General features: G+C 47.8%; 1 protein-coding gene across 2 annotated transcripts; it reads left to right on the top strand.

Annotated features, from left to right (window-relative positions):
- Positions 1-1,498: 1,498 nt before the first annotated feature.
- On the top strand, positions 1,499-23,981 carry GGT7 (gamma-glutamyltransferase 7). Of its 2 annotated transcripts, none has more exons than XM_040638213.1 (15): positions 1,499-1,705; positions 7,782-8,017; positions 8,385-8,536; positions 9,763-9,880; positions 10,731-10,798; positions 11,011-11,084; positions 11,391-11,587; positions 13,614-13,701; positions 15,276-15,403; positions 15,571-15,659; positions 17,530-17,679; positions 17,798-17,915; positions 18,648-18,785; positions 20,078-20,177; positions 23,223-23,981. In XM_040638213.1, exons 1-15 carry the CDS (start codon positions 1,537-1,539, stop codon positions 23,384-23,386), a joined length of 1,989 nt encoding a protein of 662 aa, XP_040494147.1. In that variant the 5' UTR covers positions 1,499-1,536; the 3' UTR covers positions 23,387-23,981. The 2 variants fall into 2 exon arrangements, with proteins under 2 accessions (XP_040494147.1, XP_040494149.1); XM_040638215.1 differs by having other exon boundaries at positions 20,078-20,170; positions 23,223-23,285.
- The last annotated feature ends 1,755 nt before the right edge of the window (positions 23,982-25,736 follow it).

Genomic DNA, 25,736 nt, shown 5'->3' with positions numbered 1-25,736 from the left:
GCCTCCTGCAGTCTACAAGTGGCACTGCAGCTGCTGGGCCCATAGTAGATTTTCAAGCCCTCCTGGTTATTATTACCTCTGAGCCTGACTGGGTTTGGGGAAGGAGAGAATGTGTGCCCAGGGGCTTGACCAGTCCCCTCCCTATGCCTGTGGACTGTTACAGAAATTTGGGCAAGAGTCCTCACAAGAGAGGGAGCCGCCCCCCATCCTTAGAGATGGGGTAGTAATGCAAACTATAGTGTAGCTGGAATTCCTCAGGGTGGGAAGAGAATGGATTGGATTGGATTGGATGAGATGAGAACTCGAGATTAAGGAAATAATAATAACAATAATCATAATTATGACATTTATTAAGTAGGTGCCACGTCCTATACTAAGCACCTTCCAACATGTTACTTAATCTTTCCAACTATCTAAGACAAATACTATTATTTTCTCCATTTTACAGATGAGGAGACTGATACTCAAGGAGATTAAATGTCTTGCCTAATATCGCAGTTTGTAAGTGGTAGCAGAGGGAATAGAACCCAAACACCTAGACTACAGAGACCCATTCCTCTCCCATTTATTACCCCCCCCCCACACACACACACACTCCATCCCACTCCTGCCATACCATAACCACAGTTATTTCTCTCTCCAAGTGTCCTTTCTGGAACCAAATCAAAACCTCTTACAATGATGGTAAATATCCAGATTCCAGAGACCCCATCCCAGCCTATAAATCATGGTCTCTAGAGTGGAATCTGGGGATCTGATTTTAGAGATCCTAATACAAACTCAACTTTGGACTCACTGTCCTATCCTGATAGGTCAGGGGTTCCAGAAGGGGTTGATTGAAAGAGGAATCTGAGAAGTGCTGGGGGTGGGGGGAGAGATCTGATGTCCGAGGAGAGACATCCGAGGAGGTGTTCTAAGTGAAGAAGCAATCTGGGGATGAAGCAGGGGTGGGACTGGAGGGGTGTGTGTGTGAAGACGGAGTCTCTGGAAAGAGGGGTCTGGGGTCGGAGGAGGAGTCTGAGATCAGAGAAGGATCTAGGAGTCCAGAGAGGGGTGTGGGGTCCGAAGCCAAGTTTGCGGTCCGAGCTTGGGATCAGAGACAGGATCGGGGGTCGAGGCCACGTTTGCGGTCAGTGGACGGGTCTGTGGGCTGAAAAGAGGGTCTGGGGTCTGAGGAGGATTCTAACTAAAACTGGAAGGAGGAAGGGGTTTGGCCCCTGGGTTGCATAAAGTGTCCCAAGCCACTAAAGTCGCGCTTGCGGCGATCTTCTCCACCCCTCCCCCCAGCCTGCGCGCGCTCTTCAGGGCCCGCCCCCCAGGTTCTAGGTCCACAAGGCACACCGCCCACCTGCCGGTCCTCTGCGGGAAGACAGTGCTAGGGGGAGGGGTATTCAGTCAGAGCTCGCCGCCCGCGGGGGTTGTGGTGAGGCGCCCCCTCCTGGAGGCCCAAGAGCTCAAGCCCCGCCCTCCACCCACCCGCCGCCTCCGCCGCACCACTTCCGGCAGGCGCTGCGTTGCCGGGGGGCGCGGGCGAGGATGGCGGCGGAGAACGAGGCCAGTCAGGAGAGCGCCCTGGGCGCCTACTCGCCGGTGGACTACATGAGCATCACCAGCTTCCCGAGGCTGCCGGAGGACGAGCCGGCGCCCGCGGCCCCTCTGAGGGGCCGTAAGGACGAGGACGCCTTCTTGGGAGACCCCGATACCGGTGAGGCCCGCTGGCCCCGTCCCTGCCCCCTGGGACGTCCCCGGTTCTCCTTCATCTGCGCGGAGCATCACTTCCAGCTTCCATCTTCCTAATTCATCCCTTTCCTCCTGGACCTCTCCCTTCTCTCTTGTCTCCGTTAGTTATCTAGTGGGGATGGAGATGCATTTCTGCCTTGGAGGCTTAGGATGCGACAAGGGAGAACGATGCCAGAACTGCAGTAGCAGCAGGGGTTGGGGTTCCTCTTGGGAAGAACCAACTAATAAGGAAGGAATGTTGAAGGGGAGATCCTAAGCAACAGCCGAGATCACCCAGAAGAGGCCATCCGTTAGTCACAAAGAACAGGATAGGAGAAACCAAGTCAGACTGCAGCAGGATGGGTAGAGGCTAGGTCTTGAGAAGAACTTCCCCACAGGCAAGGATTGTGGGAAGGCGAGACCTTAGGGAGAAGCTGAGAATCTCTTCACGTTCCGGGAGGGGTAAAGAGAATATGATTTACGTCTGTCTGTGAGCGGCGGATATTGGGAGACAGGGGGATGGACTGCATGACCTCTCAGAGTCCTTGGGGAGCAGAGTGCCTTTGCTGCCCTGTGGATTACCTCACCCCTCCCGGAGCCATGGATCAGGCCAGGATGTTAGTAAGGTAGCCTGCCCCCTAGGAAGCAGGCTCCAGAATTTTACTGTGTTCTCAGCCTTTGAAGGGACTGCAAGGGGTGAGAATAGGGAGGGGGGAGACAGGGCTTGGGGGAGACCTGAGGGCCAAGAGCTCTCTGAGCATTTCTTCCCTAGGCTGGCTCTCCCTCCTATCCATGTAGCCCAGCTCTATCCTCCTCTCCATTCTTCATCCTCCATCCCCCATCCCTCTTTCGCTCAACGTCACTTCCTGGCATTAGAGCATCCTTCTGCTTCACTCTTCCTCCCAGTGCCTGCACTTGAGCCCTCTCCCTTACCAGCCTGGCAGATCCTGCTTCGCTGACACAGCCTTCTCTAGCCTGACCCTTCTGTAGCTATTCCCAGTGTGGCAGCCCCAAACTCTTTCCCCCTCCACAATTTTCCAGTCATCTGGCCCTTACTAGCAGCACCTGCCAACCTAACTGGGCTGTACCCTACCTGGAGGGAGGAGTAGGGAAGGGGGGGAAGCTTATAGGCATCAGATATCAAGCTGCAGATCAAAACTTTTTTCCCAGAGGGTGTGACCTTGGAATCAGGAGATAGCAGGGAAAGTAGTGGGAAGATGTGTCCTGGTGGATAACAGCCTGAAACCAGGTCCTTTATTCAGGGGTCAGGAATGCCACTTCTGGTTCCAGTGCTGCCTTGATTCCTGTGTAACAGTGGGCACATCTACCCTGACCTGGGCCTCAGGTTCCTCTTCCAGCTCAACTGGGAATGCCTATCTCTCCTAACGTAGAGATTGGAAGCCCCTGACATGTTTTCTCCTGGCTCCCTGTAAATGTCTTAGCATTTATCAAGTCTGTGATTATTTGAGCAATCATGTGGTTACTCCATGTCTGTAAGCCCTATGAGAGGGCAAGATTGTGACTGTTTTGTTCACCATCCTTTCTCCACTGTCTGGCACAGTGCTAAGCGCTCAATAAAAATTGTTGATTATTCAACAAATAAATGAATGAGAGAGATCTCAGGGTGAAAGAATAGCTAAGCGCTCAATAAAAATTGTTGATTATTCAACAAATAAATGAATGAGAGAGATCTCAGGGTGAAAGAATAGCAGGGGAGGGAGTTCTCAAGCCTCAGGGAGTACCTTAGGGAGTTAAGACAGGTTCTGCTCTCATCTGTACAAAAATCCAGCAGAGACCCTTGTCGCCCGAGTTTCTGGGAATCTGCACCTTATGCCATGGTTGTGCACTAATGTTCCAAGGACCCTTACCATCATACCTATGTAGTCATTTCAATGCTATGTCTCAGAGCACTACTTCTAAGCGCCAAGGCTCCTTTAGCCAGCTGGACTAGCCTGTTGGCTAACATGATCTCCTATGTTCTCAACCTGGAGGTGCCACTTACTAGCACTGCCCCATCCTCTTAACCAGGACCTTGGTTGTGCCCAGCTAGTCTCTAGCCTGCCACTCCCCAGAACCAGGTGCCAAGTACCCCATAGAAGACCCTATGGAAAATGGTGACCACTCCAAGGTTGGGGAGATTCTTAACTCTCTTCTGAGCTCCAGGCCCATGATTTCCTGTCTGTCACAGGCATCGGCCTCTAGATGTCCTGCAAGTGCCTCACCTTCAGGATGTTCTATGCTGAAGTCATCATCTCATCCCCATACCTGCCCTTCCCCCAATGTCATTCTCAGTTAATGACACTGCCATTCACCCAGTCTCCAAGGTAGAAGCCCAGGAGCTACCCACGACTTCCTTCCTCTTACTTCCAAAGGTGATCAGATGCTCTCTGTCCTCCTAAGTATCTTGCAATCCATCTCATCATCCCTGCTATCAACACTGGAAAATGAGCCTCCATCCTCTTTACCTGTATTACCCATAGGTTCTAGCTACTCCCTGCCCCCTCCCTGCCCCCTCCCTGCCCCCTGCCCCACCAACCCCAATCCATCCACCACCCTGAACTTCTGATCATGTTGTTCCTTAGTTCAAAAATCTTTAATGATTCTGCCCTTAAATAAGCAAGCCAGGGATGACCTCAGTTTCCAGCCAAGATCTCTCTCCTGATCTCTAGACTTGCCAAGTCAACTCTGTTCAGGATTCTTTTGTCATATACTCAGTTAAAACTGAGCTAATTGTAAAAGAGAATTTTATTGGGTAGCATAACTGAAAAATTCAGGGATGTGGGGCCTCAGGCATAGCTAGATCAAGGTACCTAAAAAGGAATTGGCTTTTGTCTTTTGTTTTGCCTTCCTTTTTATGGTCTTCATCTTCAGACAGCCTCTCATTCTATGGGGGCAAGATGCCCCCAGTAGCAACAGGTTTATACCTTACCATTTTAGCAATCTAGACAGAAAGAAAGCCTTTCTCTTTCCCAATAGTTCCAGCCATAGAACTAAGTTTGAGTCTCATTGATCTGGTGCTGGTCACATACCTGTGCTGAACCAGTCACTAGAGAGGTACCTGTTCTTAAGGGCTAGGCCTTAGGTCATATATTCACTCTGGTCAGGAATGAGAGAATGAGAAATGAGAGAGAGGAGCTGGTGTTTTGAAATCAAAATTGATTGGAGATGGCATCTAAGCAGATAAAAATCAGATGTGTACTAGGCCAGTTGCTTCCAGACAACTCCTGTTGGTGTCCCACAAATTTAGAATTACCAAAAATAAACTCATCCTCTTTCTCCCAAAAGACTTGTTTCTTCTGATTCCAAACTAACCTTTTCCCAGTGTCCTGCTGTTCCTCTTACAAATCAGCAAAAACTGGTATTATTGCCCTAGTGCTTACACAGTAGGGTACTCAGTAAATATTTTTGTTGAATAAATGAATAACTTAATGATTGACTGATGGAATAAAAAGTCTTGAATAGGTCCAACTCTGATGGAGCCATATCACTTCCCCTGCTGGTCCCTCGTAGCTGATTGGAGAAAGCAGATTTAAGGACAAGTACCTGGAAGTATCAAGTAGAGTTAGCTTGTAAAGTTGGTTTTTGAGCATGGAAATGGCTCCTAATGCCATGTGGAGCAATGGAAAAGAGGTTTTGAGTTACTTTTGCTTCTGCCATTTATTCATCTTATGATGTTAAGTGGGCAATATCACCTTTTCCAGCCTCAAGTTTCCTCATCTGTAAAATGGAGAGAATAGGCTTATCACATAAAGTTATGGGAGTGCTTCAATGAGGGAATGTATGTAAGGTACTTGGAATACAGTCAGCATCGATAAATATAAGCTCAAAACCATTTTCTGCACTTTTGAAACCTCTAGGGACCAAGGAGAGTTCTGTGCCCACAGTAGGTATTTAACATCTGTTTGTTGGATGCATTCCAGTTTTTTTTACAGACTGGCGCTGGTGCTGAGGAGTAGAGGCAAGCATTATCAGCTGAGGAAGGCTTCCAGAAGACAAGTTTCTTTTCTTTTTTTAAATAAAAATTTAAAATAAATTACATGTTTATGGTCAAAAAAAAAAAAAAAGGAAAGAAAACAGTGAGGAAAAGTAAAAGTTCTCTTCTCCATTCCTATCTGCGCACCATTTTTCCTCTTTATTTAAGAAGATATGTGTTAATTTAGGGGCACCTGGCTGGCTCAGTCGGTGGAGAGTGCTACTCTTGATCTCAGGGCTGGGTGTAGAGATTACTTAAAAAAATAAAATCTTATATATGTATTGATTTTGAAAAAAAAGAAATATATATAGTAAAAATTTCAAAAAATCCATCTCCTTCCCACCTTCAGTATCTTTCCCCGAAAGTAACCACCATAAATATTTTCTAAAAATTATCTGTATATGTTTGTGGCTTCTTATTTACACAAAAGAGGGGAGTGTGGATTATAGAGGGCCTTGGATGCCAGGTCAAGGAGCTTGGATTTTTATCATGTTGGTATTAATGAACCATGATAGTGTTTCAAACAGGAAAATTTAACAGTCAATTTTCAGCGTTATCCTACAGACTTTTTAAAGGGGTTATACTCCTAGTGCATAGTAGCAAGTACTCAAAAAATAGTTATTGAATGAATGAACTTTTTAAAACACATTGTACATACAGCAAGGGTATTAAGGTCAAGGTCCCAGGCCATTTCTTTACTGTTCACAAATACCCAGGACCCTTAAGCCATTTAGAGAACTGGTTTCAAGGCTAATATGACCCAGAGGAGGGAAACTATGGGACAGAAGAGGGTCTCAGCCCTGGCCAAGGTGGAAAAGGAATGGAAATAACTAAAGGGTGCCTGGTAGACATCGTTTCATGGAATCCTTATACCCATTTGGCCAGTTAGGGATTAGCTCCAGTATTAGGATGAGGAAAGCGAGGCTCATGACTTGAAGTGACTCATTCATAGTGACCTAACAAGTCAGTGGCTTTGAGGTCTCCCCTGTCTCCACTGTTCCTGTCCTTAGATTCATTCTTTAGATAGCAGCCAGAGGGATCTTTTTAAAATACAAAACAGATGGCTTCCAGTTCTTGCTTAAAACTCTGAAGTGGCCTCCCATGGTTCCTAGGATTAAATCCAGGCTTCTCACTAGGCCCACAAGGCCCAGTGCACCTGGCCTAGCCTCCACCACACTACTCTTTCCCCTCACTCACTGCACCACAGCCACCCAGGCCTTGATTTGTTGTTGTTGTTGTTGTTGTTGTTGTTGTTGTTGTTGTTGTTTTCCTAATGCACCAAGCTTATTTCTACCTCAGGGCCCATTGCACCTGCTGCTCCTTCTTTCTGGAACACTCTGCACACTCACCCCTGTTCTACATATGGCTAGCTCCTTTTCATCCCTTACTTCTCACTTAAAAGTCACCTCCACTGAGAAGCCTTGCCAAATCCCAGCTAAGCAGCCCCCAACACACATCATTATTCTCTATCATTTCATCCTTCTTTTTCTTCATAGAACTTGCTGCAAGTTGTAATGATATACTCCTTTGTTTACATGTTTATTTTCTTTTCTTCCACTGGTCTGTGAACCTCATGAGGGCAGAAACGGTCTATTCCTTTCCCCTAGCATCTAGCATAGGGCCAGACCCATAGCAGGCCCTCCATATTTGTTCAGTGAGTGAATGAACAAGCCAAGCAAGGTTGGAAGCCAGGGTCTGTCCATTCAGTTTATGTAGCTACTTCCTTGCAGAGAAGGCTGGGTCCCAGCTGAGGCAGGATCTGGTTTCTAGGGAGGGCCCAAACCCCCTCCACTCCAGGAAGTGTTTGCCCTGGGTCCTAGGTCGTGAGTGGGTCTCAGGTCTCAGGAAGTTTGGCATAAGGACCAGGCATCCAGCCCCCTGCTGCCCACCTGAGGGTCCCTGTCTCTACCCAGCCAGGACTGCTGCCATCCTGTTCTGGGGTGCGTTGGGGAGACACCAAAGGGCGGGCAGTACTGTCTAGTGGGGTTTGCTTAACAGGGGCGGGGAGAGGGAGGAAGCCCAACAGTCCCGCCTAGAGGGCGGGCAGGGCGGGGTAAGGTGCCCAGACCCACCTGGCTGCTGCCTGCAGACCCGGACTCCTTCCTGAAGTCAGCGAGGCTGCAGCGGCTGCCGTCCACGTCGTCGGAGATGGGCAGCCAGGATGGGTCGCCGCTGCGGGAGACGCGCAAGGACCCGTTCTCCGCGGCAGCGGCTGAGTGCTCCTGCCGCCAGGACGGACTCACAGTCATTGTCACAGCGTGCCTCACTTTTGCCACGGGTGTCACTGTGGCGCTCGTCATGCAGATTTACTTCGGAGACCCTCAGGTGAGCCAGTTGGGGGGGTGCGCAGAAGGAGGAAACTGGAGAAGAGGGAGTGGGGAAGCGCTTGAGGAGACCAGACCCTGGGAATGGAATTGCGACTGGCTGAGTTGGGGAGGGGGCCAGCAAATGGAAAGGGGAGAGGACAGTGGAACGGGACAGGAAGGGAGGGAGGGGCTCAGGATATGAACAGGACAGAGCAAAGAAGGGACCTGATCAGGTAAGAGGTACTGAAGGCAATATAGGAAGAGTCACAGGGTAGAAGGAGGCGGGCTCCCATCCCCAACACCTGTGGAGGTTCTGGGGTTGGTGGAGGTGCCTTAAGGAGGCAGGGTCTCCTACTACCCCCACCTAGTCCGCTTTCCCTTCCCAGATCTTTCACCAGGGTGCCGTGGTGACTGATGCTGCCCATTGCACATCGCTGGGCATCGAGGTGCTCAGTAAACAGGGATCTTCTGTGGATGCCGCTGTGGCAGCAGCCCTGTGTTTGGGGATCGTGGCTCCACACAGTTCTGGCCTGGGCGGGTAAGGAGCTCCCAGCTGCAGAGGTTGGGGTCCCCCAGGCCTACTTCTGTGTCCTGTAGGCCTCATGTGGGGGTCTTTGAGTTTGACCAGAGAGGAGGCTGAGTCCTAACTCCTTGCATTTTGTCTTTCTACACCCAATTTTACCCCCTTCTCCTTATATGGAGTTGGAGGAGGTGTTTTCACAAGCTTTTTTTTTTTTTAACTGTGTAAAGGCTTTTATAAAATATAAAGTAAGGTGCACAGGTGGGGGCATACTGTCACTAATTAGGGCAGGAACACTTTAACTTTTAGGGTTTACAAATCCTTAAAACAAATCCTGTGAGCATGATGAAAGCTATGGACCCTCTAGCCTCCAAAAATACACCACAGGCTGAGAACTCTTAAAACAGAGATTATAAACTGGCCACCCATAGGCCATACCCAGCACACAGATTAGTTTGGTTTCCACACTTAAATTTTTTAAAAATGTGTTTGCTATTGTTAAAAAGTTGAAATTTTTCATAAAAATCCAGATTTTCAATATCTCTCAAACAACCAGAAGACCTAGTAACACTGGGCCCATGTTCCCACATGGCTGCGGTAGCATTATCTGGAGCTGAATAGCATGACGGGACTTGCTGTCCACTTGGCCATAGTTCCTACCACTATTGTTTATCTGTCCTGCTTTCCTTATTATGTTACTTGGCTGCAGGCCAACCATCTCAGATGCAACTCGCATCTTAGATGGAAACAAGCCACAGAAAAGGGACAAGCTGACAAAGCCTGTATCTTGGCTCCTGCAAGACCAGCCCTGCAGGCCCTACCAAAGAAATTCCCCTTTTGGTTGTATACAGTCCATCCTTACATAATTCAGTCCTGAGAGAGGAGGCCGGGGCATACCATGGAGGCAGGTGCAGGAAGCTGGCAGGGGTCCAGCTGTGGTCTAGGGAGGGGGCAGGAGGTAGAACATCTTGCTCTTCCAGTCTCTGGGTTTTCCCTAATCAGGGATTAAAGTCTCCAGTAACAGGCTAGAAGAGGTCCATGGTCTCCGGGTCCCCAACCCCCTAGATTTCATTCCCCACCCTCATACAGTGGCCGAGTCTCTGAATCCCTGCTAGAGGGGGCTCAGACATCCGACTCCTGTGACAAACTTAGCCTATGGCCATTACCATTGGGAATAAAAGAGTGGCAGGTTAATTGTTTAGGGGGTAGTATCTTATCAACCTCCCCTTCTGTGTCTCTCCCAGTGGGGGCGTGATGCTGGTACATGACATCCGACGAAATGAGAGCCACCTAATTGATTTCCGGGAGTCTGCACCAGGGGCCCTCAGGGAAGAGGCCTTGCAGAGATCCTGGGAAACCAAGGTGGGGACCCTGGTGAGAAGAGAGAGTGCAGGGTGGTCTCCCTTTGCTACCCTTCTGCTAACCCAAACATTACGTTGCTGAGTAATTACTATGGAAGTGAAGAAAAGAGTGAAGCGGGTTGCTCTTAAAGCTATGAAGGAGATAGGCAGCTCCCGAATAAAATAATGAACCAAAAGATCTGTATGGTTGGTAATAGGCAATACAGCAACACCTTACTTCTCTGGCAACCTTGCCTACCTGGAAGCCTGAGCAGCCTGAGAGGTTGCAAAGTTCCTGCACTGTAACTCACACATCTCATTCGAAGCCTGTTGACTATAACTTTCCCAGCATGCAATATATTGAAGATTAAAGAGGAACTGCAAAAGGAAACCCACTATCCACTGAGCGTAAGGGAGGAAATAGAATAACTTGGAAAAATAGATATTTGGTGAGGTGGCAAAAGCCAAACACATGCGTGGGTTATCACAACTGAGTAATGGTGGTGTGACCATGGAAAGGTTAGATGAAACTCCCTTGTCCATTATTTTAAAAGGTAGGAATAGATATAATCCAATGTGGACAGATTTCCATCTAAATTGATTATATCTTGGCTCTTAAAAGCGTTTGTTTAATTTATAAATCCTTCAACTGTGATAGATAAAGGAAGCCTTTCTGCATTTGCTGATAGTAAGTCAGGGAAATGGGTGGGACGCCTGCGTGGGGAGAGCTTGTCCCTCCTCTGGGATACTTGGCCTGTGTCTTTCCCCTGTGCCAGCCCCCATCCCTGGCTTGGGGCTCTGCGGAGTTCAGCCCAGCCCCCCCCTTCCAGTGACCTGGTCTCCTCTCTCCCTCGCCTGCCCGCCTCGCCCAGCCTGGGCTCTTGGTGGGGGTCCCCGGAATGGTGAAGGGGCTACATGAAGCTCACCAGCTCTATGGCAGGTAAAGACCCTCCCCCTGGGGACCAAGGGCCCCTGCCTGGATTCCTCCTCGGGTGGCCTTCTCCTACCTTCCTGGATTCTTTCCTTCCCAACTCCCCCTCCTAATATCCCCTTCCCTTGCCAGGACTCTCCTTCCCGGGAACCCCCTTTCCCCCAGGACCCCTCCTCCTCCCCCCAGGATCTCCTCCACCCCCTGCTCTCCGGCCCCCCCAGGCTGCCATGGTCCCAAGTCCTGGCTTTCGCAGCAGCTGTGGCCCAAGATGGCTTCAACGTGACCCATGATCTAGGTCAGTGGGGCCTGGGGGTGGGGGGAAAGGCATGAGGTTTATGGGAAGAGGAGAGAGAACCTCTGAGATTTGGGGTCCAAGCCAGAAAGCACCTGTCTTCCACTTTCTCGTTTAGCTCCCTCCCCACCCATCCTACCCTCATGGGGATGCAGCCTCAAATGAGAGGCTCTGGGAAGGGCCCATATACACCACTTACCTCCCCCATAACAGCCTCCTGGGGGACCAGAGCTCTTAGGGCCAGCCACTCAGCCACCTCACCTGTGGTGCATCTCAGCCCCCTGCCCAGCCTCCTGTCCCTACTTGCAGCCCGTGCCCTGGCCGAACAGCCTCCGCCCAATGCGTCTGAGCGTTTCCGTGAGACATTCCTGCCATTGGGCCACCCGCCACTACCTGGCTCACTGCTGCGCAGGCCTGACCTGGCCGCAGTGCTGGATGTGCTGGGCACCTCCGGCCCCGCCGCCTTCTACGCAGGAGGCAATCTCACACTGGAAATGGTAACTGAGGTGAGTACTTGGGGAGCCCCCCTGTCCTGAAGGACCCTACTGCAGGGACATCATCTTCCCTTTACTTCCCTCTCTGTCTTTCTACATAAACTTACTGATGATTCCATTTACTTAAGATTCTCTAATAGACAAAACTAACTTCTGGTGGTAGGGATCAGATCAGTGGTTGTTTGGGGTGGGAACACAAAGTTTATGGGATGTAGCACAAAGAACCCCCTGGGATGATGGAACTGTTCTGTCTTGACTGAGAGAGGTGCCCTTGGGCCCCTCCAGGGCTGGTGCCAACCTGTGCAGAGTCTTGACCTGTCCCTCCCAGGCCTGGTGGAGACCCAGGATCAGCCTCAGCTTTCCTGAGCCCACAATCCCACACTACTCTTGGGTTTTTTAGGGACTAAGGGAAACCCCTTCCCTGGGGATATTGACACAAGGGCTTACCAACCAACCCGAAAGACTCTTAGTCTGAGGTAGTAATGGGTTCTGAGAACTGTTGTCAGTAATTCAAAACTCCTAATGGAAAATTATGTTCAAGGTAAGGATACACAGACCAACTCTGTGATTCTCTCATCTGTACCATTGGAGTAATTATCTGTTTCTCTGCCATGCGGTTGTGGGAATTGAATTGGTCCATTGTTGTTCTACATTTACAGAGTGCCTGTTCTGTGTCAGACCTTGTGCTGGGCACTGGAGGTATGGCTATGTGATAGATGCCCATCTCAAATGGACTTAACTGGGAAGTCCAGCAGAGTACTGGCTGTAGGTCTGCTGGGTCCAGAGCTCCATCCACATTGCCAGGCCGTGTTCCGTCTCTCTCTCTTTCTGCCACAACTCTACTTTCTTCTGTTTGAATTCACTCTCTGTCAGATCCTTTCCACACCTGGTCCCCACCAGCCATCCTTCCAGCAAACCAACCCAGAGAAAGAACATTTGTCATTCCAGTAGTTACAGCAAAAGCCTCCAGGTTATGTCTCATCAGCCTGTCATAGGTCTCATGACTATTCTCGAACCAATCACTGGCATGGAAAAGGAATGTTCTGATTAGCCACACCTGAATCTTCTGGAGAAGGGGATGAAGGAGACTCTAACAAGACTATCTGAGCTTTAAAAGAAAACAAAGTTGAATTTATAAACTTGACCAACAAAGGAACACACACACGAGCCAAGAAATTCAGTGTGTAGTTCACTGAGTGTGGATTAGAAGTCAGGGGTTTCAAGTACTAAAAAGTAAAAAAAAAAAAAAAAAAAATGGAGGGGGAGAGAGAGAGAGAAGATTCCTAGTGGGTATGCTAATTTAGGAATGAAAATTACCATGCTGGAAAGGATGAACGCATGGGTTTGTACAAAATTGGTTCATTGGTCAATAGAGTGCTTGGATACATTCAATGAGGGTCATTCCTACCAGGACCATCCAGAGTTCATGGTTTGGGAGTGGCTTTAGTTAATTGTAGTGAAATGAAGAATCCAGTTTTGATATCTTATAGGCAAATTCTGCTGTAAGTAGAAAATGTTCCTTTTTTTTTTTTTTTAAGTAATCTCTACACCCAATGTGGGGCTCGAACTCAGGACCCCAAGATCAAGAGTTGCATGCTCTACCAACTGAGCCAGCCACATGTTCCAGAAAATATTCCTTTTACATAGGCAGAGAAGGTAGTATGTTCAAGGCTATGGATGAGTTCAGAAACTGTAGGTCACTCCAGGTGGCTGTATGGAGCTCACTGGGGAATAACAGGACTTGAGGTGGGAGAGGTGGGCAGGGGCCAGATCACAAAGGGCCTTGGATGCCAATCTAATGGGGTCATTCAAAGAATGTCTGATACATAGCAGGTCCTCAGTACTAATGCTTTTTCCCCTTCCTTTTTCCTGGGGTACCCAGGGCTAACAGGGTCTCTAAAGGCCATGATGGAAATTGCAGAAGGCATAAAAGTAATAAACATCAAGTCTGTCTTTGATTCAAACATGTACCATAGGACAAGCCCAAGTGTGGTGTGTGGCTCACAGCTGTGGGATGGGGTCCTTCTCTCCCCTGCAGGCTCAGCACGCAGGGGGTGTCATAACTGAGGAGGACTTCAGCAACTACAGTGCCCTCGTGGAGAATCCTGTGTGTGGCGTGTACAGAGGTGACCTCTCTCCCAGCTCTCAGGGTCCCTGCTCAGGAGAAGCCTCCCAGTCCATGGCCACCTCCTTTTGGCCTAGAGACTCCTCCCCATTTTTCAGGAGAGAAACTGAGGCAATGAGCTGCCTAGGCAGCCAACTGTTGAAGCAAGCCAGAGCCAGCCCACCTTCTGAAGTAGTTGTGGGGTCAGTTACCCCAAGTATTTAGGATATGAGGAGGGAGGTCTGGTCAAAGGCTCAGGCCTGGAAGTTTTCTTGATTTGGGCTCTATGTTATCTCAGCCCCACTCTTACTGCCCTGTACTTCCTAAGAAGAATTCATAAGACCAGAGTCCATCTATCTTCATATTGAACAAACTTTTCAAGACAATTATAGACCTGTCCCCTCAAAAGAACAGGTGTCAAAAGGAAACTGAGGCCCAGGGATGGAATGGAACTTAACCTACCAACCTCAAACCAGCAAGGAGCCCAGAAAGCTAAGCTTATGACATAGGTGAAGTCCATGTTTGCTGAACCCAAAGTGGTGGGTTCCTGGGTCCCTCAAAAGGTTCTCAGGTTCTCAGGTTCTCTCCTCTCTAGGAGGTCTGGATCATCTCAAGCCCCAGAACAGGTCACCTCTGAGTTCAGGTTTCCAGGCCTCAACCTCTATCCTGATTCTTTTACCAGAGGTGATGGTATATGGAGCAAAGGAAGAGGGTAGCTTTGGAGCCAGGAAGACTTGGGTTTGAGTACCAGCTGTCCCATTCACCTTGAACAAGTCACTTCCCACTCTGAGCCGTGGTTCCCTCCTGAAAATGGAGACAATAGTAGTGTCTATCTCTCAGGGCCCCCATGAAAATTTGAGGAGATGATGTTGGAAGCTGCCCTGATCAGAGTGGACACTGAATGCTTATTTGATTTTACATTTCTCTTCCCCAGCCTGGGTTCTCTTGACAATGCCAGTACCTTGAGTGCTCTGGGTTCCCCTTGTCTCCTGTAAACTTGGACTAGCTGCATCTCTGTGCCTCAGTTTCCTCACCTGTAAAATGAGGATGATAACATTACCCATTGTGAGGATTAAATGAGTTAATCAGTTAATATTAATGTTATGTGTCAGGTATTATCATTATTCCTTCAATGTCCAAACATCCAATAGGAGCCTCAAATAGGAAGAGGAGGTTGTTGCTCCCAATAAGTTTTGGGGGTGGTGGGATCATCAGGGGCCCTGAATAGTATCCTGGCCTGTGGGAGGAGCTAAAAGAAGACACATGGTGGACCAGGAATCTGGACATCTGGACACCTGTGCCTGTTCTGCCTACAATGTGACTCTGGGCAGACTACAGTCCTCTTGGACCTTAGTTTCCTTGTGCAGAAGAGGAAACTGAAGGCCAGTGTTCTGGGTTGGAGTCCTGGCCCTGCCCTTGACTTGCCATGTGAACTTGTGTGGGTCCCTTTGCCTCTCAATGCTTTGCCTGTCAAGGCAGGTTCCCTGTCTGATGAGAGGTCAGTGCAGTAGTCTCAGTCTATGTGATGGTGGGATGTGGAAATGCTTTGACCCCTCTCCTGCCATCCAGTCATTTCTTTTTTTTTTTTTTTTCCAGGCCACCTAGTTCTCAGTCCCCCACCCCCGCATACGGGTCCTGCCCTCATCAGTGCTCTCAACATCCTTGAAGGCTTCAATCTCACCACACTGGTGTCCCGGGAACAAGCTCTTCACTGGGTGGCAGAGGCAAGGCCGACCCCTCCACCCTGCCCTGGGTCTTGGTACACTGGGAGTAGGGGGATGGGGTACTGCCATGGGACAGGACTAACCTCCACGTTTTCTCACATGAGGATCATTAGCATGGGTGCTGGGAGGAGCCTGACAGCCTTTTCCACATCCCTGTACATTTTCAGACCCTGAAGATCGCATTAGCCCTGGCCAGCAGACTGGGAGATCCTGTCTACGATTCTACCATCACTGAGAGCATGGATGACATGCTCAGGTGGGTCCCAGGGCAGGACCCTCAGGGTTACAGAGGTGGTAGTGGGTGTGAGGAAAGGATCAGATGAAAAGCAGCTGGTAGAGCAATAAGACCTGGAGTCCCAAGTCAATTTCAGCTCAGCTCCAACTCAGTGTGACACTGGTTGCTTCTCCCAGCACCGACCTCAGTTTCCCCGTTTGTACAATGAGTTAGTCTGCATTATTTCGCTCTCAAAACTTTCTTACCCTAGCAGGGCACATATCTGGACCCATCTGGGCCCCCTTTTTAGTGGAAAAAGAAAGCCTAAGAACAATGAAAAGTCTCCAAGCAAATACCTGAGGTGATGGGGATTTTGATAATTCTCCACATTAGCAACATAACATTGTAGTGAGACTGTGGGTTCTGGTCAGACTGACTGAGTTCAAATCCCAGCCTCACCAGTCACTAACTGTGCAGCATTGGGCAAGTCATTTAAATTCTGTCTCAGTTTCTGCAAGGGGGTCTGACAATAATGGCGCCAACCTCATGAGGCTGAGGTAAGGACTAAATAAGGTCATACATGCAAAGCACTTAGCACACTGTGTGGCACATACTAAATAATTCAGCAAAGAGTATTAGTAATTGGCAATAGGGGTGGGTAAGAATGGTTGCTAGTTAATTGCTACTCTGACTGACTGAAAGGCTAGCTAAGGGAAAAATCAGAAGCCAAAAATATAGTCAGCATAAATTTGTAGTAGTACTCAAACAGTTCTATGGATTAAGTTGAAAACAACGAGACTGAAATGAATAGCTTATAATTAAACAGCAAAAAAAGCAACAATAAAACAGTAAGCAGTTCAAGGCCACAAGGATGAGGGCTAAAGGGGCGCCTGGGTAGCGCAGTCGTTAAAGCGTCTGCCTTCGGCTCAGGGCGTGATCCTGGCGATCCGGGATCGAGTCCCACATCAGGCTCTTCTGCTATGAGCCTGCTTCTTCCTCTCCCACTCCCCCTGCTGTGTTCCCTCTCTCGCTGGCTGTCTCTCTGTCACATAAATAAATAAAATCTTTAAAAAAAAAAAAAAAAAAAAAAGGATGAGGGCTAAAAACAAAGCCTCTGTCCCCCCACCCAATCCACTTGAAACAAAGCCCTCTGTATGTCTTCTGTGTGGCCTCCAGCCTTTATGGTTGAAAACGGAATGAAAGTCTTCAGTAATCCATGGTAACCTGTCACTCTAATCAGCTAGAATCACAGAACTATCAGTCATTATGTAAGAAACCCTCAGCCAACCTTTAAAAATCTGGAGAGTTACATGTTTTCAATCTAGCTCTAAAACACACACACACACACACACACACACACACACACCTATATTAAATTCATCCAAGTAATTCTTCCAATAAATAGTTATTCAGGGCTTACTGTGTGGCCAACTCTTCCTGTGTCTTGAAAAAAAAATTTAATAGTAACTAACGATCCCTGTATACAAAACCCTCCTCTGAATAAACTCTTCATAAAACTTCAGTTCGAAACCACAAATATTAGGTTAAATGAATTCTGTTTGTTCATTCAAAATAAATATTATCTGAACATCCACTATGCCCCAGGTGCTTTCAAAGAGAAGATTAAGTGAGTAGATAAAGTCGAGTAACTAAAAGACTCTTGATTTAAGCACTAAATAAAAGTTGACTCTAAAAGGGAATCTGGATAACACCTAAATGAACTCAGTCCAACAGTGGTTTCCTGGATATTTCCCATATGCTCAGAATGAGAGATTCTGCTCTCATAGACCTAACAGTCCAGTGGGGGAGGTGGATGTTAATCAAATAATTGCACAAACAGGCATCACAGTGTGGTAGGTGGGGTGTAATGAGAGCCTGCTGTGTATTGATCTCCTACCCCTTGTCTTTTCAGCAAGGTAGAAGCCGCCTACCTCCGGGGCCACATCAATGACTCCCAAGCGGCCCCTGCCCCACTCCTGCCCGTCTACGAGCTGGACGGGGCTCCCACGGCCGCTCAGGTGCTGATCATGGGCCCTGATGACTTCATTGTGGCCATGGTCAGGTATGCCAGCTCAGGCGCAGAACCTGGCACTGGGGATCATCTGGACCGGGAAGAGGTGGGGGCCAGATGGGAATGAGGGTGACCTCAGGGCTCAACTGGCCCCAACCTCTACCCCCAGCTCCCTGAACCGGCCTTTTGGCAGTGGCCTCATCACTCCCTCGGGGATCCTGCTCAACAGCCAGATGCTAGACTTCTCCTGGCCCAACAGGACTGCTAACCACTCTGCACCCAGCCTGGTAGGGCCTTGCTTCCCTCCTCCCCTAGGGACCTTGAGGCCAGGTAGAAGGTACAGCAGTATGGCTGCCCCTCCCTCCCTACTTCCTCTAGGAACTTCTAGTATAAAGAAAAGGAGCGTAAAAAGGTGTCGGCTTCACCCCCAGCCCAAGTCTCGGGCTTGGAGCCTGGTGAGCCTGAAGAAACCTCATCCCATTCCATCCCTGTCTCACTATGTGACCTAGGGAAAGGCTTGCCCCCTGTCTTGGCCTCAGTTCCTTCACCTGTACAATAAGGATATTAGCCCTCATTTGATGCTTTGGCACTTTTCTGCACAATGGTCTACGATTGTGTGATGCTGAGCTGATGGGGCTCAGCCCTCTTGTTGGTCAAAGGAGGACAGAGATAGGATTTATGGTCTAGTTAGCCCTCTAGTTGGTCAAAGGAGGACAGAGATAGGATTTATGGTCTAGTTAGACCACTCTGCATGCTGGGGCCCTGACAGGACAATGAGAGATAGATGACCAGGGTGGAGATGATCCTGTTCTTCCCTTTAGCCATCTGTCTTGGCTTGATCCCCTCCCTTCCCACCCGTGGTAGCACCATAGCAACTCAGTGGGCCCACTATCCACCCCAGTTATCCAGGGACCCTGCCCATTTCATAAACAGCAAACTGTGGCCTGGGAAGGGACCATTCTCCCATGAAAACCTGCCCCACCTGTTATCCCCCTGTGGTCTTGGTCCTCTAAAAACAGGAGAATTCGGTGCAGCCAGGGAAGCGACCACTGTCTTTCCTGCTGCCCACTGTGGTCCGGCCAGCGGAGGGGCTCTGTGGGACCTACCTCGCCCTGGGGGCCAATGGAGCCGCCCGGGGCCTCAGCGGACTGACCCAGGTGAGGTTTTCTCCGTGGTAGGCCCTTTGTGGCCAGCAGCCAAGCTGTGACCTGAACTGTAGATGCCCTTGTGTCTCTGGCTTGTTCTCATCCCTAGCTCAACAAGCATAGGCCAAGGCTGCTTTGTGACAGGCCCATCGTGGACACTGGGGACATAGGCTGTGCTGAGTTTCTTAGCCAAAATGGAGCCCTGAAGCCCCTTGTCTTCCAGGTTGGATGGACAGTCATGGGTCGGTGGAACTGAGAGGTGGTGTAGCACGTAGGCTGCCTAGGTCTGTCAGCCTCAAGTCCCATGATGCCTCTACTCAGCATCTGAATAGACAAGCAGCCCTCTTTAGGGTCTGATTTTGAAAGGAAGTGACTACTCTCCAGAATGTCTCACAATAGTTACACAAATGTTTTGAGCGCCTGATATATGTGCCAGGCACTTACTTTGGCAGGTGGTGAGTTAAGTAGCCTGAGCTTTGGAATTGGACAGTCCTGGGCCCTAGCCCAAGTGCTGCCAATTTCCAATGGCGTGATGTTGGGGAATTCGCTCAACCTCTCTGAACCTCAGTCTCCTCATCTGTAACATGGAGACAATAACAACAGCTAGCTTTGGAATTGGACAGTCCTGGGCCCTAGCCCAAGTGCTGCCAATTTCCAATGGCGTGATGTTGGGGAATTCGCTCAACCTCTCTGAACCTCAGTCTCCTCATCTGTAACATGGAGACAATAACAACAGCTAGCCTTTATGGAGTTCTACTAACAGCCAGGCATGGTGTTTCATGTGCTTGCTCTTTTAGCCTTCCCAACATTGGGAGGAATCCTTATTTCCATTTTGTATATGAGGAAACTAAAGCCCAAAGAGGCTAAGAAGTTAGGTCCAGTTGAGTAAGAACAGGCAGACAGTTTGTTTTGAGAGCCTACCCACACTCCAAACCACTAAACTAAAAGTACCCACACTGTGCCCTAGACTACTCCAGCTATTAACACTGTCCTGGCCAGTGAGAAGGGAGGAGAGCCCCAGAGCCAGGTTATAGGAGACTGACTGCCAGTGGTACCTCTTCCTTGGCTCTCTCTAAGCTCTGGAGTGAATTACTTTCCCTTTCTGGTCCTCAGTTTCGCCCTATATGAAATGGGGACAGTCATTACAGGCCTGCCTGTTTTCTGAGGCTGTTCAGATAATACCCCTAGTGTAAGGGTTCCAAAGAATAAGAAGTCAGGCTGGCGGGGGTGGGCGGTGAAACCTGGGGAGTCCTGGATCTCCATGTCTGGGGCAGCCCTGACTTCTACCCCTTGGCTGCCCACAGGTTTTACTGAATGTCCTGACCTTGAACCGGAACCTGAGTGACAGCCTGGCCCATGGCCGTCTGCATCCAGACCTGCAGTCCAACCTCCTGCAGGTGGACAGTGAGTGCAGAGCAGAGATCCCCATGGGGCGGGCTAAAGGCCGGGTGGAGAAAGGGGCTCCTTCCAAGGGTATCCCTGCCTTGACCAGCACAACTCCTGCCAGTGAAAGTTTGGTTTCTTCCAACTAACTCCTTTGGAACAGTGAAAGATCTGGGTGCTGGAACCAGTTCCATCATTTCCTGGTTGTATGGCCTTGGGAAATTCATGTCTCCACTCTGAGCCTCAGTTTTCTCATTTGTAAAATAAGACACAGTTGTTTAATTCTGCACACCATTCATTCAGCAGTTTGTATTGAATACCTACTGTGTGCCAGGTGTCTTCGTAGGTGCTGGGAATATGGCATTTGCAAGCAGACAGAAAAATAAATAATCAAAGAAACACAAGAAAGTGAAATAACTGCTCTGCAGGGTGACATAAAAGACTGACTCGATGACTAGGGAGGTCTTCTCTTTGGTGACATTTAAGCAGAGATCTGAAGAGTAAGAGGGAGCCTACCATGCAAAGAACCAGGGCATGTTTTGTAGGTGAAGGGAACAGATGCAAAGAATTCAGGGCAGAAATGGGCTTGGCATGTTTTAGGAGTAGAAAGGAAACCAGGATGAGTGAGAGTGAGATGAGGTCAGAGACGCAGGCAGAGGCCAGGTCATGGACCTTGTAGGTTACAGTGAGAAAATGGACTTTCCTCTAAGAAGGACAGGTGCTTAATTTTAGGCACAACTTAATTTTGTAAATGGGAAAGTATGTGCAGCTTTGAGGCATTCTATTACAAGAGGTGATGTATTATGCAAGTCCAAGAGGGATAGAACATAGAATGAGACATGGTTCTTGCATACTTGGTATTATCATTTCCATTTTACAGACAAACTGGTGGCCACAGAGTTATAAATGAGTCAAAAATCAACCAGTAAGTGGCAGAATTGAGATTAGAACACATACCTAGCTGATACCAAAGACTCAGTTCTTTATAGCATATCTCCTAGACCAAAGCACGTTAGAAGTCATAGACCTAAATCCTCAGCAGTCACACCCTGTAGTTTGGCTAGTAACACTCTGGATCCTGGATGATGGTAATGAGGCTATCCCAACTAATAACTTCTGATCTGTACTGAATGTGAGGCTCTGTGCTAGGTTACTTGGGTGGCGGTGGGGGGCGGTTGGATTTGGTTCATCCTAGCCCACCCTTGAGGAGCTCACAGTCTAAGACAGGAACATGAGGAGTAGAGGCTTAGCGAAGGGAAAGTTCATCCACTGAGGGCTATGGAGAAGGTGACAACTAGCTGGGTCTTGAAGTATGAGCAGGTGTTTGGCATGTCCAGAACCCAGAACATTCTGTACAAACGGGCAAAAGCCAGAAATAATGGCCCAGAAAGCAGCCAGGAGGCCTGCTGGACTAGAAACATTGTTTCCTAAACTTCGGAATTTATCCAGCACCTTCACGAATTTTGCCACATTTGCACACCATCTGAACCATTATTTACATATATGTCTCTATAAATGGACTTCCTTTTCAATGTAAGTGTATTTTAAAGGTAAATCCCATATCATAATCACAAATGGAAAAGTAGCATCATTTGCCACAAATAAAAGATAAATAGCTATTAAAAAGTCAACCATTTGTAGGTTTTAGGTGGGGTTACTCCAGAAGGCTCTGGACCCTGCTCTCTCCATTGAAGGAGGTTAGAAATGTTTGAGTCCAGACTAAAACTTAGTCCTTGCCATTATCCAAAGGATTGAAAATGAACCATAAAGGAAATACATTTCTGACTTGGTGATTCAGTGCTACTCGGTGTTGTATCTTTACCTCAAGAACTACCCGAAATTATCCCATCTGCAGAAATAAAACCAGATCTTTACTGAGGAGCAGTAAGAAGTGAAGTTACAGGGTTTATCATGGAGGTTCATGGTAAGAAGTGTGGACTTTATCCACTTGACTGGAGGTGGGATAGACCTGAAATGTTTCATGTGAGGGAAATGGATTGACGTGGGGGGGAGAATTTAAGTTGGGGAAACAGAGGCAACTAGGATAAAGGGCCAGGCAAGAAATGGCAAGGGCCTGAACTTATGTAAGAGGATGGGGATTTCTTCATTCATCCACGTAAAGGCAATGAGAATCAATGCCGAAAAGAGAACATCCTTGCCTTCAAAACACATATAATCTAATGCAGAGAGTCATAGTAAATAAATGAGTAAATAAACAGGTAGCAATAAGTACTTTGAAAGAAAATAAAGCAAGGTAAAGATGACAGGGCTGCCATTTTAGATAGCGGTCAGGGAAGTTCTCCTCAAAGATTGGAATGAAGTAAGGAAGCCGGTTTTGTGACTATATAGGAGGAGAGCATTCCAGACAAATAGAACAGCAAGTGCAAAGCCCTGAGGCAGGAGCATGTTTGGCCTACCTGAGGGACAGCAAGGAGGTTAAAGCAGAGTTAAGGGAGAGAATGGAAGGAAGTGAGGAGAGGAGTTTAGGGAGGTAGTGAGGTCCCAGATAACCTTGTGCCTTAGAGGCCTTGGTAAGGACTTTGGATTTTCTTCTAGGAGTCATCAAAGTCATTGGAAGGTTTTGAGAAGGGGAAGTGAGTGGTCTGACTAATGGCTTAAGAGGATCCCTTTGGCTCTATGTGAATAGGCTGTAGGGAAGCAGGACTGGAACCAGAAAGACCAGTCAGTGGGCTATGCAGTAAAGGCTGCATCATGGCTATCCTGGCAAGTGATGATGGCAGCTTGGCCTAGGCAGGTGGAGATGAAGAGCCCATAGCCCTTTTTTGCGGTATTAAGAATGAACATATTGATCACGTACTATATTCAAGGTTCTGACCTCTGTACTTTCTGTGTATTATCTCCTTTAATCCCTTCAACAACTTCGTTTGGTAGGTTCTCATATAATCCCCATTTTATGCATGAGGAGGCTGAGGCTCAGAGAGGTAAAGCAGTTTGCCCAAGGTCATACAGTGCGCATCCAGCACCAGGACTCAGGTCTGACCGTGGGACTCCTGAGCCAGTGCTCTGAACACTCTGAATGTGTATATGTTGGGGGATGGTTTTCAGGTGAGTTCACAGAGGAAGAAATTGAGTTCCTGGAAGCCAGGGGTCACCATGTGGAGAAAGTAGATGTCTTATCCTGGGTCCATGGCAGCCGGAGAACCAACAACTTCATCATTGGTGTGAAGGACCCTCGGAGCCCAGATGCAGCAGGAGCCACCATCCTGTAGAGCAGCGGGGTGGGGCGGGGGTCTCTGTTCCCCCCCCCCTTTGCATGTTCCTAGAGTCCCTCCTTCTCCCAGGTTTGGTCTCAGGGGGACCCCAGGGATGCCCCAGATCATGGGCCAGAGGGGATGCTTAACAAACCCTATCCCAGAGTAACTGGAAAATTCTCTAACCAGAGGCCGGTGGTGGTGGTGGTGGTGGTGGTGGTGGTGGTGAGTGTCAGTGTCCACAACCAGGCAGGCAGGACCTTGAGGAGTCAGGCTATCTGTCTGTCTCCTTTCCCGCAGCCGTGCTCGCCCCGAGCTTAGGGATGTGCTTGCAAACCCTTCTCAAGGGTCCTCACAACCCCAACATCTCCAGTCTGGCCCGACTTGGACCTTGTTTTCCTTCTCCCTTCTCCTGTCCCCACCCTCATTTCTTAAATGACTAGGATTTTTTTAATGGACCATTCTGGGAAGGGGGTGCTCCTCTCTTTCTCCCACCAAGTTGAGGTGGGGCCTTGCATCTGGGGGGGCCCCAGGTTGTGGGTAGGGGTGGGGGTGGGGATGAGCTCAGGGGCTTCCATTTGCAAAGGGGAATTAAAGAAAGACTATTGCTTAACCACGGCTCTGGATTGATTTATGTTTGGCTGTGTTGGGAGTGGGAGCAAGTGAGGTGGTACAAAAGCGACCATAGCCATTTGTTTACTATTTGTTTCTTAAATTGGATATTTTGAATATTTCCTTCATATCTTGTTTAAGATATGAAGCTTCCTGATTTGAAAACTTACTGCAGGGCTACCTGGCTATCTCAGTCGATATAGCATGCAACTCTTGATCTTGGGTTCATGAGTTCAAGCCCCACATTGGGCCTGAAGCCTACTTAAAAATCAGTCAGTCAGTCAATCAATCAATCAGTATTTTTTTTAAAGTGAAAAAAATAAACATTTACTAGAAAGTTACAGTATTCAAAACAGTTTGGTACTGGCATGAGGCTGAACATACCAATGGAATAGAATTGAGAGTCCAGAAATAAACCTATATATTTATGATCAATTGATTTCTGACAAGGGTGCCAAGATCATTCAATGGAGAAAGAACAATCTTTTCAACAGACAGTGCTGGTACAATTGAATATCCACATAAAAAAGAATGAAGTTTGACCTTTACTCCACATCACATACAAACAGTAACTCACAATGGATCAAAGACCTAAATATAAGACCTAAAACTATACAAGTCTTAGAAGGAAACATAGGAGGAAATCCTCATGACTTGGATTTGACATTGGTTCTTAGATATGACACCAGAAGAAAAGGGGAAAAAAAAAATTGAAATGCATCAAAACTAAAAACTTTTGAGCATTAAAGGACACTATCAATATCAAGAGGGTGAAAAGACACCCCCCAAAATGAGAGAAATATTTGCAATCAGATATCTGATAAGGGTCTACTACCCAGAATATATAAGGCACGCTTCAGTTCAACAACCCAATTAAAAGTTGCTCAAAGAACTTGACTACACATTTCTCTAAAAGATATTCAAATGACCAGTAAGTCCATGATAAGATGCTCAATATCATAAGTCACTAGGGAAATTCAGATCAAAACTACAATGAAATAAATACCACTTCACTCACTAGGTTGGCTATAATAATAATATTTTAAAAATCATTTTTTAAAAGGAAATAAATGTTGGTGAGGATATGGAGAAATTGGAACCCACGTATATTGCTAGTGAGAATGTAAAGGTGCAGCTGCTGTGGAAAACAGTTTGGCATTTAATAATTAGAATTATCATATGCCCCAGCAATTCCACTCCCAGATATATACCCCCGAAGAATTGAAAACAGGTGTTCAAACAAAAACTTATACATGAATGTTCCTAGCAGCACTAGTCACAAAAGGCAAAAGGTGAAAACAACTCAAATGTCCATCTGTGGATGAATGGATAAGGAAAATGTGGTATATCATGCAATGGAATATTATTCAGCCATAAAAAGGAGTGAAGTACTGATACATGCTACAACAGGAGTGAACCTTGAAAACATTATGCTAAGTGAAAGAAGCTAGACACAAAAGGTCACATATTATATGATTCCATTTATATGAAATATCCAGAACACATGAATTTGTAGAGACAGAAGGCAAATTAGTGGTTGTTTAGGGATAGGGGAATGGGGCATTGAGAAGAAGACAATATCTAAAGGGTACAGATTTTCTTTTTGAGGTTGATAAAAATTGACTGTGATTATGGTTGCACCTGTGATTGTACTAGAAAGCATTGAATTGTGTGCTTTAAATGACTGGATTGTTTGGTATGTGAATTCTACCTCAATAAAGCAGTTTTTTTTTTTAAGATTTTATTTATTTATTCG

The sequence above is a fragment of the Ursus maritimus genome, unplaced genomic scaffold (assembly GCF_017311325.1).
Source record: "Ursus maritimus isolate PB19 unplaced genomic scaffold, ASM1731132v1 scaffold_22, whole genome shotgun sequence".
In the NCBI taxonomy this organism is placed as follows: Eukaryota; Metazoa; Chordata; class Mammalia; order Carnivora; family Ursidae; genus Ursus; species Ursus maritimus.
The sequence above is the reverse complement of the archived record's forward strand: the minus strand, read 5'-3'. Positions and strand labels throughout refer to the sequence as shown.